At 33.6% G+C, this 17,643-nt stretch overlaps 1 protein-coding gene across 2 annotated transcripts; it reads right to left on the bottom strand.

The window, feature by feature from the left end:
- Positions 1-1,017: 1,017 nt before the first annotated feature.
- Positions 1,018-12,545, bottom strand: LOC131941116 (zinc finger protein OZF-like). Of its 2 annotated transcripts, none has more exons than XM_059300137.1 (2): positions 12,417-12,545; positions 1,018-3,858 (listed from the first exon to the last, which is right to left on the bottom strand). In XM_059300137.1, the coding sequence occupies exon 2, from the start codon at positions 3,843-3,845 to the stop codon at positions 2,358-2,360; it is 1,488 nt and encodes a 495-aa protein (XP_059156120.1). In that variant the 5' UTR covers positions 3,846-3,858; positions 12,417-12,545; the 3' UTR covers positions 1,018-2,357. The 2 variants fall into 2 exon arrangements, with proteins under 2 accessions (XP_059156120.1, XP_059156112.1); XM_059300129.1 differs by having other exon boundaries at positions 12,413-12,545.
- Between the last annotated feature and the right edge of the window lie 5,098 nt (positions 12,546-17,643).

Consider the following 17,643-nt stretch of genomic DNA (forward strand, 5'->3'; position numbering starts at 1 on the left):
TCAGATTTACAACACTAATACATTTTTATAGTACTTAAAATTAAAAACAAGCACTTAACATTATTTACAATTGAAATATAAAAAGAAAGAAATATGCCAAATGTTCAAAGACTGATAGGTTTTACTTAATTTGTAATTAGCTAGAACTAAGAGAAACATGAAATGAAGCCAAAGAAATATTTTATTGGAATAAAAAATTGTTCCATGTGTCCAGAACATAAGGATATCACACAAAAAAAATCTTTCCACTTCTGACTTTTTCTGGCAACTTTTATTGCAGTTTTCCAGAATATTCAAGAATATTTCAGCTATCGTCAGTCCTTTTTCTCCAAAGCTTTTCCCTGTTTTCTCATGGCCTTCACTGTTTTCCTTTATCCGATTCAGCTCCATTGTTGTAATTTAATCAGATTTCATCCAGTGCCATATCTTTTCAATTACTTCTGATATGGCTTCCATTTCTTTTAGTAACTTTTATGTTGGGTCAGTGAATGCCTTTTATCCCATTCAGGCACTTAAATTGGTAGGAATGCAGAGAGTTGATGGTAGCAGAGTTGATTTTCACCATTCACTGCCAGAAAGTGGAATTATACCCTCAGTAATAAGGCTAGTCTCTATGGTAATAATTCTAATCTTAACAAATTTTCTCTTTGAGATCATAAGCAATGATGTGCTTTGATCCCCTTTTTAATAACATGATGTAAAAAGATACACTACACTATGTCATACACATTTAAGTTATTTAGAATTTTTTATAATAAAACAATTTAACAAATGATGTACAGAAATGAATTATGTTTTGACAATGTAAATTGATTAATATGAGTAGGATGATAAACATTATAATTATATATATATATATATATATATATATATATATATATATATATATATATATATATATATATATATATATATATATATATATATATATATATATATATATATATATATATATAAAATATATATATATATATATATAATATATATATATATATAATATATATATATATATAATATATATATATATGTATAAATTAATATACACAATTTTTGCAGAGAAATAAAACCTCTGATAATAGAAATAAATTCTATCTAATTCATGAATTAGAGTGGAGTAGTACTACATCTAAATGACCATAGTCATGATAATGATAACAACTTTTACTTCCAGAACAGCAGAGCATACATCTTTCTTTAACAACTTGTATTTTTTCTATTATTTCTAACCACGTGAGAATACAATAAATATTATTTCATTTACAATTTAGTTTAAATTACCCTGTGAGGGTACATAAAAATTGTTTCAAAATCTATTTATAAACAATATAGTAATCATATACATGACACAAAAAGTTATTCATTCTGATCAGATGGTCAGTATGGCAGATGAATTTCATGTGACATATAAGGGGACAGTGTGGGCTAGTGGTAGTGTTAGACTACTAACTCGAAAGTCTTGAGTTCAAATCAGTAGAACGTCCCTGATTCCACCCAGCTTTGATGGGCACCTTATGTACATTAAGGAAACAAAGGTGGCTGAGCATATGTCAACCACATTATCCCCTTCATGCCGAAGTCATTCAAACAGATGAACTTAAACTTTATCTGCCCCATGTTTCTTAGGCACACACAGGGAAAAGATGATGATGACATATCAGGAAAGTGTTGTCAGTACTAGGCTGCCTTTTCTTTCCTCACATTCATCTGTGAGCTGGGTGAACCAAAATATGTTCCTAAGATCCAAGTCTGAGATCTGACCTTTGACCTCAGGACTTTGCATTTAGCAGTTGAGGGTTATACCACTCAGCCATCCTGGTGCTCACATGACATACAGATTTCTTCAAAAAAAAATGACAGATTATGTAATGCTTGAATTTTTATGTTATTTGTATTGAGCCTTTTTCATGTGAGCTGGAAAATGTTTAAAGTAAAGTATGATACAAAAAGAAAAATATAATAACAATTTGTAATTTTTGTTAAAATAAAGGATTAATTAAACATAGGTAAACTAAAAACTTTTTACAATACCAACACACAACAGATGGGGCCAGTAAAATTTAGCCACCCTTTGATTTTGTTTGAAAAAAAGACGTAACGTACTTAAAAGCATAACGATTTATATTATATTTCCTTATGTTTTTCAAATATATAAAACAGCCAATACAACTTTCTCTACAATACAAATATATTTATGTTAACTTTACAAAAAACAATTTCATAGGCTTTGATAAAAATGTTCAGAACAAACATTCTGTCTAAATCATATTTATTATAATTATCTTTTATTAAACCAAATATATACTTGCTATTCAAATAAGACTTTTTAGGTAAATATGATGGCAAATTCTGAGTAAATATTAATTTTCTTCTAAATGTATCTTTTTATGTCGTTGAAAATGAAATTCCCTTTTAAACATTTTGTGACAAACCTCACATTCAAGGTGTCCATATTTATCATGAACTTTCTTATGTTTTATCAAATACATCCTCATATCAAATTTTTGATGACAAATTGTACATTCATATTTCTCATCTCCAGTATGATGCCTTTTATGCCTATTAAAAGAAGAGTTAGTGGAATATATTTTATGACAAACATCACACTCATAAGTTTTACTGCCACAGTTCAATTTTTTATGTTGCTCTATAAGATATTTCTTGAGAATAACTTTATGGCAAACTTCACATTCATAGTTGTCTACTTTATCATGAATTTTTACATGTTTTGCTAAGTAATGGTTCAGAGCAAACTTTTTATGACAAATGTCACATTCGTATGGTTTTTCTCCAGTATGAAGCATTTTATGCTGAGTTAAATGAGAATTCTGAGTAAACTTTCTATGGCAAATTTCACATCCAAACTGCCTATCTCCAAGATGAATCTTTTCATGTTGAGTTAAATCTGTCTTTAGAAAAAATCTTTTAAGACAAAAATTACATTCATATTGCTTCTCTTCAAAATGACGTTTTAAATGACTATACAAATAGACCTTTTGAGAAAACTTTTTTTGACAAATGTCACATTTAAATCTCCTATCTTGAGAATGGCGTTTTTTATGTTCTTGCAAATAAAGCTTTTGTGCAAACATTTTATGACAAACATCACATTCATGTTCTTTCCCTATCGAAGAATGAATCCTTTTATGTTGAAATAAAGCAGCTCTTATAGTAAACCTTTTAAAACAAATATCACATTGAAATGGTTTGTCTCCAAAATGGAATTTTCTATGTGTTGCTAAATAACACTTTTGGGTAAACTTTTTATGGCAAATGTTACACTCATATTGCTTTTCACCAGTATGAATATATTTATGCACATCTAAATTAGACTTCTGTAAAAACCTTTTATGACATACATCACATTCATATGGCCTTTTTTTCTCTCCTATATGTTTTCTTAAATGTTGTCTTATGTTTCTATTTCTCATGAATTTTCGATTACATAGATCACACAAGTATGAAATCACATCTCTGTGAATTAATGGATATCTTAAAGAAGAGTAATCAATAGATATGTTTTGCTGAGTTTCCAGTTCATCTAAATTGTTATAAATCTCTGGTTTTTCATTCTTAACCGTTGATACATCTTGATTTATGTCTTCGTGATATGAAATGGATCTATCTGGATCAATGCCTTCATAAGTGGAAATTGATTCTTCTGGATTTATGTCTTCAAGTGTTGAATCTGATATATTTGGATTTCTCTCGTTTAAAGTGCTAATGGATATGTCTGGTTTTATGTCTTCAAAAGTTGCACTATCAGTTGAAACATCTGTTGTAATTACCTCATATGGTTCCACTTTAACTACTGGTGTATTTAGAATTACATGTGTTTCCCCTTCCATTCTTGATTGGTTACTAAAAAAAAATAATGTATGGTTCCAATAAGCCACTATTACATAAAACATATAGTGTGTTTTAAAATAAACATTTTTTTTGCTACAAGTTAACTACTGAAAATCCCTGCATGTCATTGCTTATAGGGTTCTAAAAAATGTATAAACAGTATAACCCCATACAATACTTATGCTGGGAGGGGGTAAACTGCAAAAATGTCTGGACAAATTATCCGCAACCAATTTAAAATGAACACTGATACAGACTTTAAAGACTTTTTGTTTGATTTTTCCATCGCTAGATGATTTAACATCTTTCTTTTATGTTGAAGACTGAAACTGCCAGATATATCGCATTCGAACATCACCATGCTCAAAGCCACCGCAAACATAAGTTGAACTGTTGCAAAGAAATTTTGTAATATTACTGCCGCCTAATATTTATTTTGTTATCGTTGATTTTTTGTTTACTTTTATAATTTAAATTACTTAATAAAAAATAAAATAAACATTTTAAATTGTTTATTTATACTTCCACGCTTAATACAAATTGTTAAAGATTGAAAGGTATTGGCCTTACACAAACAATGTGGCTGACAAGATTATATGAACTCATAGTGATCCAAAGCATGGTTTGTCATACTGCTATTGTCAAGGCTATGACCTATGGTAAAATTTTTATGTGCACCTAACCCTTCAAATGGTTTTTTTTTTCTCACAAAGACAAGTAAACTTGAGCAGGTGATCATAGGAGCAACAATGTCATAATTTTTTAATATTTAAAAGAAATCCTAGCTAGATCAAGAACATTTTTTTAAAAATATATAATAAAATAAAATTGCAGTTTGACACCGTTTATATATATATATATATATATATATATATATATATATATATATATATATATATATATATATATATATATATATATATATATATAAATATATAAATATATAAATATATATATATATATATATATATATATATATATATATATATATATATATATATATATATATATGGTTCCATGACAAATGATCTCAGGACAAATGATCTCAGACAAATTATCTCACAGCAAAATTTTATCAGTATGTACGATGATTTTAGGGACGGAGTGGTCTAGCGGTAGAGAGCTGGACTACTAACCCGTAAGTCTCGAGTTCGAATCAGGGTTCAAATCAGCAGACCGTCCCTGAGTCCACCCAACTCTGATGGGTACCTAACTCACGTTAGGGAAAGTAAAGGCGGCTGGGCATAGTGCTGACCACACTATCTCTTCATATGCCGAGGTCACAGAAACAAGTGAACTCTACTTCACTTGCCCCATAGACCGTCAGGTTTGAAAGGGAAACTTTACTTTACTTTACGATGATTTTAGTTGATTTGAACTTTTTTAAAAATTGACTGTATGTATGGTTTTGTTTACTCTTTTTATGCATAATAATTGATTGTTATAAAATGAATTTGTTAAACTTAACACACAAATTTGAATAAGACTTCAGGTTTGTAACTTAAAACTGTTGTTTTTACTGCATCATCAACACAAAAATAAAGTTTACGTTACTTTGCTGGCAGGTACATCGTTATGATCACACATTTCCAATACTATGTGATCATGTATTGTGTGAGCTTTCTCTATAGCCTACATGTTCTTACTTGACATTTCCAAATCTCTTTGCCTGCTGCTCTACTTATGACTTTTATAAACAGAAATTCAGTAGAAACTAATGTCCTATACCTTATCTGCGAGGTAACGAAAGAGGCCTTAGCTGAGTAATCACCACTAATACTGCTTTGTTTGTGTGCACACTACGACAAACTTAGCTCCGCGATGACCGCTGCCGTTTAAATAAGCCTTTGTCACCTGATCACTAAGGTGTGACCGACGCATAACAATTGACTTTGGATGCAAGTTGTATTGTCCATGGAGGGCGTATGTCTTTCCCTTAAGGCATGTCTCTGCCTTCAAAACGAGCGGCCACCTTGATTCGAAGCTGTGTCTTTATTGTTATTTTATTCCCTTTGATCTAGTTTCGTCCACCTGACATGGTAGGATTGTTTCGTGTTTGTCAAGCGCACCTACGCTGTCTATCGAACAAAATTCTTTAATTTTCACATACTATATTAGTAATCTTAATTTTTAGTGCAACATGGCAAAGTTATATGGCAAATATTTCTTACAATTATTATATAGGCCTATAAACAATATTAAACATAGTAAACAAAACCATATGACAGTCAATAAAAAAAAATGTTCAGATCAACTAAAATTATCCAATACACTTTTAAAATTTTGCTGTGAGATATTTTGTCTGAGATATTTTGTCTGAGATCAATTGTCCATGATATCTTTTGTCCTGATATATTTTGTCCTGGTATCTTTTGTCCGTGAGATCATTTGTCCGTGAGATCATTTGTCCTTGAGATCATTTGTCCTGAGATCATTTGTCCTGAGATCATTTGTCCGTGAGATATTTTGTCTGAGATCATTTGTCCTGAGATCATTTGTCCTGTCACCATATATATATATATATATATATATATATATATATATATATATATATATATATATATATATATATATATATATATATATATATATATTCCCCAAATCCTAATCAAAGATCATAATATTAAAATAAAAATATTGGTGGCTCTTTAAAAACTGGGAAATTTTGTAAATAGTAACTTTTGGCTCTTCCGTCTCAAAAGGTTGCCGACCCCTGGCCTAGGGTAATATAGCATCTGTTATTATTCTAGAACTAAATACTAGTCTAAATTCTTTAATTAAATTTAAATTAAGGCCTACTAGATCTAGGCCTATAAACTATAAAAACATTAAATTTGATTAATATTCATGAATAAATATTAAATGAAAATATATTAAAGAATTGATGAATAACAATGATTAGACCTAATGGAGGCAACCGAGTTGACAAAAATACTTCCATCATATTATATTGACTTTATTGTTGACATGGATTAAAAGCATGCTTTTAATATTTTGCAATCAAAGCGATCATAAAAATAATAAAAACTTAGGCCTTAATATAATTCAGAAATTTAATAGCCCTATTTTTAGAATCAATGTTATAACTTGAAAATAATTTTTTGAGTTTAAGGCTACATTTCCATTTATTTTCATCAAGCCTAAGTTATAACCTGATGTTTCACTTTTGTAAGTAATGTAAGACAAACATTGTTTGGTTGTACTGGAACTCTGTGATAGATTTCTGACAGCCCACATCATAGTATATTTTTTTATTACAAAACTTTGCAAATAAAAATTTTAAATAACGATGTTGATGTAAATTTAACCAGCTTGACTTAAATCTGCCATTTTTTATTTACAATTTGTACAATAAAATCTATGCTAGCCTATCAAATAGCAGGATGCCATTGTTTATGTCACCATTACATATGAAAAACACATTTTTTTTCTTAAATTTTTAATTTAGTTAGGCCTACCAAAAATATCAAATTAAAACCATAAAACTAGCCCACAACTTTTATTCTTTAGCAAAGTCAGAAAAAAAACCAAACAGACAGGATTTTATAACCATATTAATTTTAACGAAATGACTACTGAGAAAAAGATTTTTCGGCAGAAAATACGAAACTCAATAGTTATGGGCATGTACAGTAAACTTAATACTGCGCTAGGGTTAGGACACGAGTTCTGCTGTTAGTTTGTAAACACATGTATGTACCGTAGAAAACCTTGCAGCAAATGAAGGCGTTAGTTTCTCTCAATTGCCAATGCATATCTTTTCGGCTAGAATCGGCCTAATTTTAACAAGATCTAGATCTTACACCTTGCATGATTTTTAGATTTTCAAAATATTTAATTTTAGATATTAATAAAAAATTAAAATTTGCTAAAATTTTTAGTGAGCCTCTCGAATACCTTGTGCCTAGTTTGATTGAGACGTCACTTTACTCGCTCGGGTCCATGATCATTAATACTATTAGATTAGCCCATAGGCCTAGATCATAAATTATAAATCTAGATCTGAAGTAATCTATCGTTTTAGGTACATAAATTGGCTGAGACTAGTAATGTGAAATACAGTTGACTCATAAAATTTTAGATTTTATTTAGTAGTAATAGTAGTATAGGGTGTAGTATTTAGGTAATCTATCGTTTTAGGTACGTAAAATTGCCCGCGACTTGTAATGTGAAAAATAGGTGACTCCTTAAATTTTAATAATTATTTCACATTTTGAGGAAGATTTATGTTTTTTAAAATACAAAAATCTTTCCTTGTTTCATTTATGTACCTGTTTTTAAACAATTGAATTAAAACTTTTCCGTAATAAATGAAGACTAGCGATGTTTCCAACAGATGCAACCATGCTCATTTACTATAGCAGCCATCTTGTTTAAGTTTTATTTTTATAAGCTTCTAGCGCGAGATTCAGGGGGAAGCCACTCTATTTTACAAATAACTGCTGTTTATATAGCAAATCCTGCTCTCAGACACTGCTGTTTAAAGTTTAAATTCTGGCTTACATCAATATATTTTAGTTAGCGAGGCTCACTAACCTGAAAGCGTCCTTGGTTGCTAACCTGAACATGGCTACCTCAACTGGGCCTAAGATTGGGGAATTTTTTTTGCTTTGTTCGAGAGACCACCTTAACATTAAGTTAAAAAATAATTATCACGCGAAAAATGGCGTTTTTTCGCGTATTTTAAGCTATCTGAAGATGACAAAGCTATTTTTGGCAGAATTTTTTTTTTTAAATTTGCTTCCGACCATGGAGGTCAAACGGAAACATGGGTATAGTTTGAGTTGTTTAAAAACTTTAAATAAAGGACTGTTAGGTGTCTAAATGGCATTGTAAGGTAGAGTATTATTAGATTGATCGTTTAGTGAAAAAATATTGTAATTATTTTGAATCCATTTTAAGAAATTGGCAGCCAAAAAAGGTCACTGAAAGCACGTAATTTTTTATTGTGACGTCATCGCTATTGTTACGGAAGCTGTACAGTAGTATCCTCTCGCTGCTTATATAATTGTGTTTTCTTTTCACTTGACACTCTTTTTCAGCTTATTTTTGCTAGCGTAATTAGACTAATTAAACCTAATTATGGATATTTCACCTTGCTTTTGGATTATACTATGACTCTAAAACCACAACGATCTGGTTTTTTTTTTTTGGTTGTTTCCTGGAATTAGATCTAGTAGTGAGCGTTGGTCTTTGTGTGCTTATTTAGTAAAAATATTTAGGCCTAATTATTTGTTTTCAAATTTGTTATAGCTTAATTAATTTGTCTTAATTCTTATTGATTTCATAAATTTTAATTAGGCTAATTGTAATATTATTTGCACTGGTCTTCGTTGATACATTTATTAGGCTTAATAATGTTAATATTATAACGATTTTAGAGGCCTGATAAATTAAATAATTTTAGCGTTGGGTCTAAGTTTACATTACTAATTAGTACTTAGTAAACCAAGTACGCAAGGACTAGGACATGTGTGCTGTGCCCGCGCTGTGGCGGGCGATGCCTCTCTAGCTGACAAACCAGCGAGAGCGAGCAAGTCGTGTGTCACACTTGGTCTGTGTTGATGTTTGGAATGCATAGGCATAGGCCTAATTCTCGCTCTCGGGTGATTAATTTTAATGCGCTGACATTTGAAAAATCAAATAGACCAGGGGTCTCCAAACTTTTCAGACCGAGGGCCGGATGGACTATCAAATATCAGTTCGGGGGCCAGAGTTTTTCAAGGCATATCTTCGGTGTTATGGAGCCCCCCCCCCCCCCCCCCGAAAAACGTCCACCACCCAGCCCTCCCCTCCCCGCCAATAAAATATAATTTATATATCAATATATACAAATTTCAAGTGCCGACCCCCCCCCCCCACCCCAAGAGAAAAAAATCTGAAAGAAACACTGTCGGGGCCGACAACACACTCGAGGTCCAAGTTTTTTCTCAAATTATTCTTCACGTATTCTATATCTATGGTTGAGCCCATGTGACCTTAATTCGCCATCTTCACCACAGGATTCAGTACACTGCGAATGTCCATATATTTAGCACTCAAAGCTTGCTGATGGATAATAGAGTGCAGGAGCATTGGTTGTAGAATGTTTTTCTCATTCGCGTGTCCAACCAAGCCTGTCTTTATGCAACTAATGTACTTTTCCCCATGAACAGTCAGGTAACTGAGGTTAGTCCAGTCCAAGTTATAATCAGCAAATGTTTTATTTAACACTCCGGTAAAAGTGCCATACATATTATGTAGTGAAGCTAGCTAGTGTGTTATGTTCATGTCTTCATCCACACCCCTAAAGAACACAAACAGTTAAGAGGTGGAACAGCTTTCCAGCGACTCATGCATTGCAATTAAAATATAGTGAAACGTGCTTGCATTTCAAGTCACGATGTTCTCACTAATGTCTGCAACATGTTGGGCAATGGTATTTGCACCCAAGGCTACATTTTCAAATTGTTATAAATTTTCTGGGCAAAGTTCTTCAGCCACCTCTAACAAACATTTTTTCCCGTGGACAAAAAGATCTCCGCGGGCCGGATGAGAGGATCTTGCGGGCCGCATCCGGCCCGCGGGCCGTAGTTTGGAGACCCCTGAAATAGACACACATCTTAATTAAATACATTTAATGTGAACTTTATATTAATCTAGACCTACAATACTAATTGGGATAACAAAGTACTTGGACTAGATTTAGCGCATGCGCACACTGTGCGCTGGTTGACAAAAGAACGCAGGCGGGCTAGCGATGTTTGTAATTTGCATATATCTTCGCTCACAGGCGATCATTTTAATGCGATTGGCCTCTTTTTATTTTATAGGCCTAATTAATTGTATTTGATAGGCTAACTTTTCTGGTTGACAAAACTAAGCGAGCGAGATGTCTGTCACGCGCACTGCCCGTGACGCTGTTTAGAATGAATTTCTCGCCAACTTGATGAATTTGAATGCTATTGCAGTGTTTTTTTAAGATAAATTAAATACTTATAAATCTTTACTTTTTAAACTGAGCATAGACAAAACTTTGTAAATAACACACCTGTCCCAAGTCAAGTGAGAGAAGAGGGTTAGATTAATTTTACAATGACATCGCTATATTTTATGAATTGCCCTAATTAAGCATTGCTAAAACACTTACACTAGTTAATAAAAGATGCATGGGATTGAATATCTTAAAAAAGATTAGATCTATACTATATATTCTTAAACATGTTTTTCATAAATTTGGGTTTAGTTTTCCTTTTTAAACACCCTTCCATTTAAAAAAAAATTAAATAAAAATATTTAAAAATTCTAGATCTAGATGTAATTCCATTATGTGATTTTTATTCTGACGAAGACAGTGTCCATACGAATAGAAATGTGGTAATAAAATCAAATGTACTGTGCATATTCTGCTAAAATCAAATCAGCTGCAAGGTCCATCCTGCAGAGCTCTCCTCTTCAGATAGACACATGGTTGTCATGGATTATTTTGATTTGCAAAGCTGGGAGTGGCCAATTAATAAAAATCAGTAATTAAGCTCCAAATGAGTTTATCATCAACAAATTAAGTATTTGATAGATTTAAGATTGATCTTTAGTTTTCAATAGTAATGTATAAGTCAAAAAATAACGAAATTTATACAAAGTGACTACGGGTCTCGCAAAGCGTGGCCCCTAAAGAATAGACTACGCGTCTTGCAGGTTTGATTTGCCATCTTGTAATTAAAATTCTTACTTCTTACATGTTCAACACATCCGCTGTGGTTGAGTCAACAGTGTGCCGTCTGAAGTTCATAGACCCGAAGTTCAGAGTTCGAACCCGGAGTTAGCTTGTCTTTTTTTTTATACAGTTTTTTTTTTCATTCTGAAAATATGACGTAGACTATGATTCTTTTTTTTTTTTTAATAAAATTTTCAACCATCGTCACTGGCGGGATTGCTTGCCTTACGTTTACTATCCCGTGAGTGGAAAATCCCGCCACGGCCCACGGTCGAGAGGTCACTGTGAGTTCAGCAGGCCTAAAGCATACGTCATAGACGTTCACACAAGATCGTCTGTCTTCACTTCTCTCTTCCTCCAACCCCCCCCCCCCTCTCCCCTCAAGCAAATTGAATTTTTTTTTAAGTTCACATAGTATAAATAATATACTAGACTTTGATCTACTATCACGCATGCTAGATAGCTAGGTCTAAAGTTTAAAGGACAGTTTGATTTAACTAGGTTGCTGCTAGATCTAGGACTATCATCTGACCTCACAAACTTTCCTTGACACTACAACACTGTACTGTTTGTTTACAAGTACTAGACTCTTAGTCTTACTTAGGAGTTGAAATAATATAAATACACTTAAACTCGATCTAGAATTCTAGATCTATGTCAACATTTAAAAAAAAAACGGTTTCTTTTTTTAGATCGCGTGCCACCTAAGGTAAAGATTAAGCGTAACGCGGAACGAACTGCGCAAAGGCGGCCTTACGCGTATCGCGGAGCGAACCGCGCAAATGCGGCCAAATTTATAAGTTAGGGCCAGGGGGCCTAGTGAGCCTCGCTATCTTAGTATTCTCACATTACTTTACTTATTAGATCGACTTACTGTTTTCTTTAACCTAAAATCTCCTGAATGTGAGAAGGCCTGATAGTATTAATCCCGTATTAAATTTCAACGATGCAAGATAAATTAACAATCAATTACTGTTAAATTAGATCTAATTCAGATTACTAATACAACAAGAGCGACCCGGATGTTGTTTCTTAATAAAAACGGATATGTTGGACTGGATTTTAAAAAACCCAGAAAGCTGCAAATCACGGCTCCTGGGACGGAACGCGATGTCAAATAATGGCCTAATAAAATAATAATAATAATAAATAAGTGGAGTAAATAAGCGGGATATGAAAACGGTTGGATAAAAAAGAGGAACGATCACTAATGTTAAAAAAATGTAAGTCAAAGGATAGTTTTAACGCATCCATCAGTAATTAAATTAGTTCCAAGTTGGTAAAACTGTATTAAATAGAGGTAAAAAAAATAAAGAGTTTGATGGGTCTAGAACCGACTTTCAAATATCTTACTAACATTCTACTTTCTATATTAGTTTTTAGTGAATGTGTATGTATTATGGCAGGGATCTCCAAACTACGGCCCGCGGGCCGCATCTTTTTGTCCACGGAAAACATTTTTGTTGGAGGTGGCTGAGGAAGTTTGCCAAGAAAATTCAAAACAATTTGAAAATGTATCTTTGGGTGCAACTACCATTGCCCGCCGTGTTGCAGACATTGGTGAAAACATCGTGACTCAAATAGCGAAAAATGTAAGCAAGTTACGCCATTTTTCAATTGCAATGGATTAGTCGCTGGACAGCTGTTCCACCTCTCAACTGCCTGTGTTCATTATAGGTGTGAATGAAGACATGAACATAACACAAGAGCTGGCTTCTCTACATAGCATGTATGCCACTTTTACCGGAGAAGGAATATTCAATGAGTTTTAAAAAATGCGATTATAACTTGGACTGGACTAACCTCAGCAGAATGTTGATGGAGGAAAGTACATAAGTGGCATAAAGAAAGGCTTAGTTGGACAAGCGAATGAGAAAAACATTTTACAACCAGTGTTACTGCACTGTATTATTCACCAGCAAGCTTTGTTTGCTAAATATATGGACATTGGTAGTGTACTGAATCCTGTGGTGAAGATGATGAATTTAATAAAGCCACAGGGGCTCAACCTTAGATAGTTCAGAGACATGTTGAAAGATACAAACACAGAAACGCAACATTTACAAAATTATACAACAGTAGGATGGCTAAATTGTGGGAAAGTTCTGAGCAGAGCATTTAAGTTAAGCAGGGAAATAGGTACCTTACTGGAAAGTAAAGGCAAGCCACAACTATTAATGTCTGATGAAGAGTGGGTATAGAAATCGACCTTTGCCGCAGTCATAAATAGTCATTTAAATTTTCTGAACCTAAAACTACAAGGAAAGTAATATCTAGTTTCTGTTCCACATAAAGGCATTCAGATCCAAACGGGTCTTGTTTTTGGAACAAGTACAGGCCAACAACTTGACGCTCTTTCAGCAGTGCAAGGTCTTCATGGCTAGAGCAACAGCTGAATCATTTGCATATGAGATCATCAAAAACCTCCAGCTGCAGTTTCGCCAACTCGAAGAACTTCCTAGAAGAAACTCTGGCCCCGACCTGATATTATATAGTTAATGCGGCCCTCGGGCTGAAAAGTTTGGAGACCCCTGTATTATGGTATCAAATCTCCGAGCTTTGCCGCAACCCGACCAAATTTTATTTGCGCGCAGCGAGTTTTTTTTTTTTTTTTTTTTTTGGCTAATTTAGAATACCTACTAACAGGAAACAATTATAAAACACTGTATAACTATTTTTTGTTGATAGTTGAGGATTAATATTTTAAGAGAGGGGAGGGTTTGTCATTTTTTTTTTCATTTTGTGCTCAAGACACACAGGGCCGCCACGGAAAGTTCCCTCCACTTTTGTGGGGCAATTTTCCTGTCAGTCCCCCATGATAGTCTAGCATCTGCCGGCTGCTTACATTGGCATGCACCTCGACATCTCCCTTAGCCTTCCCTGTTTTCTTTTCCCTATAGACATCCAGTTTAGCGCCATTCATGTGATGTCTTCTCGATTCATTCTTAGGACGTGCGAATCCATCACCATGTTTTTATAAGCTTTTATTTAGTTTGCAACGTCTGTTTGTTTCTGGGTTTGTGGCGAATCTTGTAACTTAATTTCGACCCATTTTTAATGCAGCAATTTCGTTCAAACTTTCTAGATAAGTTCCATTTCGATGACAAAAAAATTGTATCTATTTTTTAAATTTAATTAGATGTCTAATTAGTAATTAAAACTTAATTAAACAGTTTTGAAACTATGGGGAGAACAACATTAAATCACTCGATAGATGACTATATATAACTAGCTGTATCCCGTGCTCCGCCACGGTAAATCTTTTTTAAATATACCAACAGAACAAAACTAAACACAACACAAACGAACGCAAAAAAAAAAAAAAAAAAAAAAAACGAAAAAACAAACACAACACTCATAACATAAACACAATTTAAATGCAATCATAAAGGCAAATTGCTCACAGTCTAGCCCGTAGCGCCAACTCGCCCTTTCCGGTGATTTGCATCCCCCCCCCTCAAACTTCCGATTTGCACCCCTTCCCCCCCCCCCCGCCCTAAAACTTTCGATTTCCACCCCCCCCCCCCTCGCAAATTTTTTCCAACCCACTTTGGCGCCACCTAAGGTCGGCACCCGGGGACATATGCCCCCCCCCCCCCCCTCGCTACGCCTCTCCTATAAAACCCGAAAGATAGAATAATAATTAGAAAACAGTATAAATAATAGGCAGTATCTATAATATATACAATATTTCACTTTATCCATTAACGCATTTTTTTTCCAGTACTTTAAATTTTAAAAAATTACAATAGAGTTTCATAACTAAAACCATTGCGCACCTAATGAACGTGATGACGCGTCTATAATAGTGCTGAATAGTTGATTAAAAATTATAAGTAATAAACAGTAGGGCCTACATTCAGTGAATAAAATAAATAAAAGATTGCCTTTTCTCAATCCATGCTAATTATAATTTTCTAACAATTTCCTCTTACACATCCGAATAATTTGCATTCACATTTTGCTAATTATTTTATTGCAACACTAATTCCTTCTATGACGAACGTATATTTGCATTCACATTTTTTATTAGCGTGAGTTTAATGTATTTTTAAATTACCTCCTTTGTCAAAATTAGAAAAGAGTTAAATTAATTTGATTTTTCTACCCTACTGTTATTATCTTATTAAAATGTATCCACTTTTTCTTGGAGCCTAAACGAAAATGATATTCGACATTAATCTTTTTAATACGTTTCAGCAATGTGCGTGTATTTAATATTTTCTTGACGTTATGCGAAAGAGTAAAAACCGTGGCAATTATAAAATAGCTCTATGCCGCTATATAAACAAACCCTACTCTATTACTTATAATAAGACACTGCGGTGCACTGAAAAGCACAGCATGGTGCGAGTGTTTACTTTTATAGTCCCAAAATCTATAGCGATGACGGACGGAAGGAAGGAAGGAAGGACAGACACAGCCCGCTTATATTATAGACTAGCTGCATCCCGTGCTCCGCCACGGTAAATCTTTTTTAAATGTACCAACTTGGGAACAGAACAAAACTAAACACAACACAAACGAACGCAAAAAAAACAACGAAAAAACAAACACAACACTCATAACATAAACACAATTTAAATGCAATCATAAAGGCATTTTGCTCACAGTCTAGCCCGTAGCGCCAAAATCGCGCCCTTTCCGGTGATTTGCACCCCCCTCAAACTTTCGATTTGCACCCCTTCCCCCCCCCCCCGCCCTAAAACTTTCGATTTCCACCCCCCCCCCCTCGCAAATTTTTTCCAATGCACTTTGGCGCCCCCTAAGTTCGGCACCCGGGGACATATGCCCCCCCCCCTCGCTACGCCTCTCCTATAAAACCCGAAAGATAGAATAATAATTAGAAAACAGTATAAATAATAGGCAGTATTTAAAATATCCGTGTTTTACCTACAATATTTCACTTTATCCATTCACGCATTTTTTTTCCAGTACTTTAAATTTTAAAAATTTACAATAACGTTTCATAACTAAAACCATTGCGCACCTAATGAACGTGATGACGCGTCTATAATAGTGCTGAATAGTTGATTCAAAATTATAAGTAATAAACAGTAGGGCCGACATTCAGTGAATAAAATAAATAAAAGATTGCCTTTTATCAATCCATGCTAATTATAATTTTCTAACAATAATTTACTCTTACACATCCGGATAATTTGCATTCACATTTTGCTAATTATATTATTGCAACACTAATTCCTTCTATGACGACCGTATATTTGCATTCACATTTTTTATTAGCGTGAGTTTAATGTATTTTTAAATTACCTCTTTTGTCAAAATTAGAAAAAAAGAGTTATATTAATTTGATTTTTCTACCGTACTGTTATTATGTTATTGAAATGTATCCATTTTTTTCTGGGAATATAAACGAAAATGATATTTGACATTGATACTTTTAATATGTTTTAGCCGTGTGTGTATATTTAATATTTTCTTTAAGTTATGCAAAATTGTACAAACAGTGGAAATTATAAAATAGCTCTATGCCGCTATATAAACAAACCCTACTCTAATACTTATAATAAGACACTGCGGTGCACTGAAAAGCACAGCATGGTGCGTAGTTTACTTTTATAGTCCCAAAATCTATAGCGATGACGGAAGGACTGACACACTACCTAGCCGCTTATATTATAGACTAGCTGCATCCCGTGCTCCGCCACGGTAAATCTTTTTAAATGTACATTTTTGGAACAGAACAAAACGAACAAAAACACAACACAAACATAAACACAAACAAAACACAACCACAACACAACCACAACACAACCACAACACAACACAACAACACAACCACAACGCAACCACAACACAACCACAATACAAACAAAACACAACACAACCACAACACAACCACAACACAACCACAACACAAACAAAACACAACCACAACACAACCACAACCACAGCACAACACAACCACAACACAACACAACAACAACGCAACCACAACACAACCACAACACAAACACAACAAAAACACAACACAACCACAATACAACCTCAACACAACCACAACACAACCACAACACAACCACATCACAACCACAACACAACCACAACACAACCTCAATACAACCACAACACAACCA

This window comes from Physella acuta, unplaced genomic scaffold, assembly GCF_028476545.2.
Source record: "Physella acuta isolate Inbredline_101_S28 unplaced genomic scaffold, ASM2847654v3 ptg000027l, whole genome shotgun sequence".
Classification (NCBI taxonomy): domain Eukaryota; kingdom Metazoa; phylum Mollusca; class Gastropoda; family Physidae; genus Physella; species Physella acuta.

Bases quoted from the DNA above. Each gene is read 5' to 3' on its own strand.
- LOC131941116 (XM_059300137.1), bottom strand. From the start codon at position 3,845: ATGGAAGGGGAAACACATGTAATTCTAAATACACCAGTAGTTAAAGTG.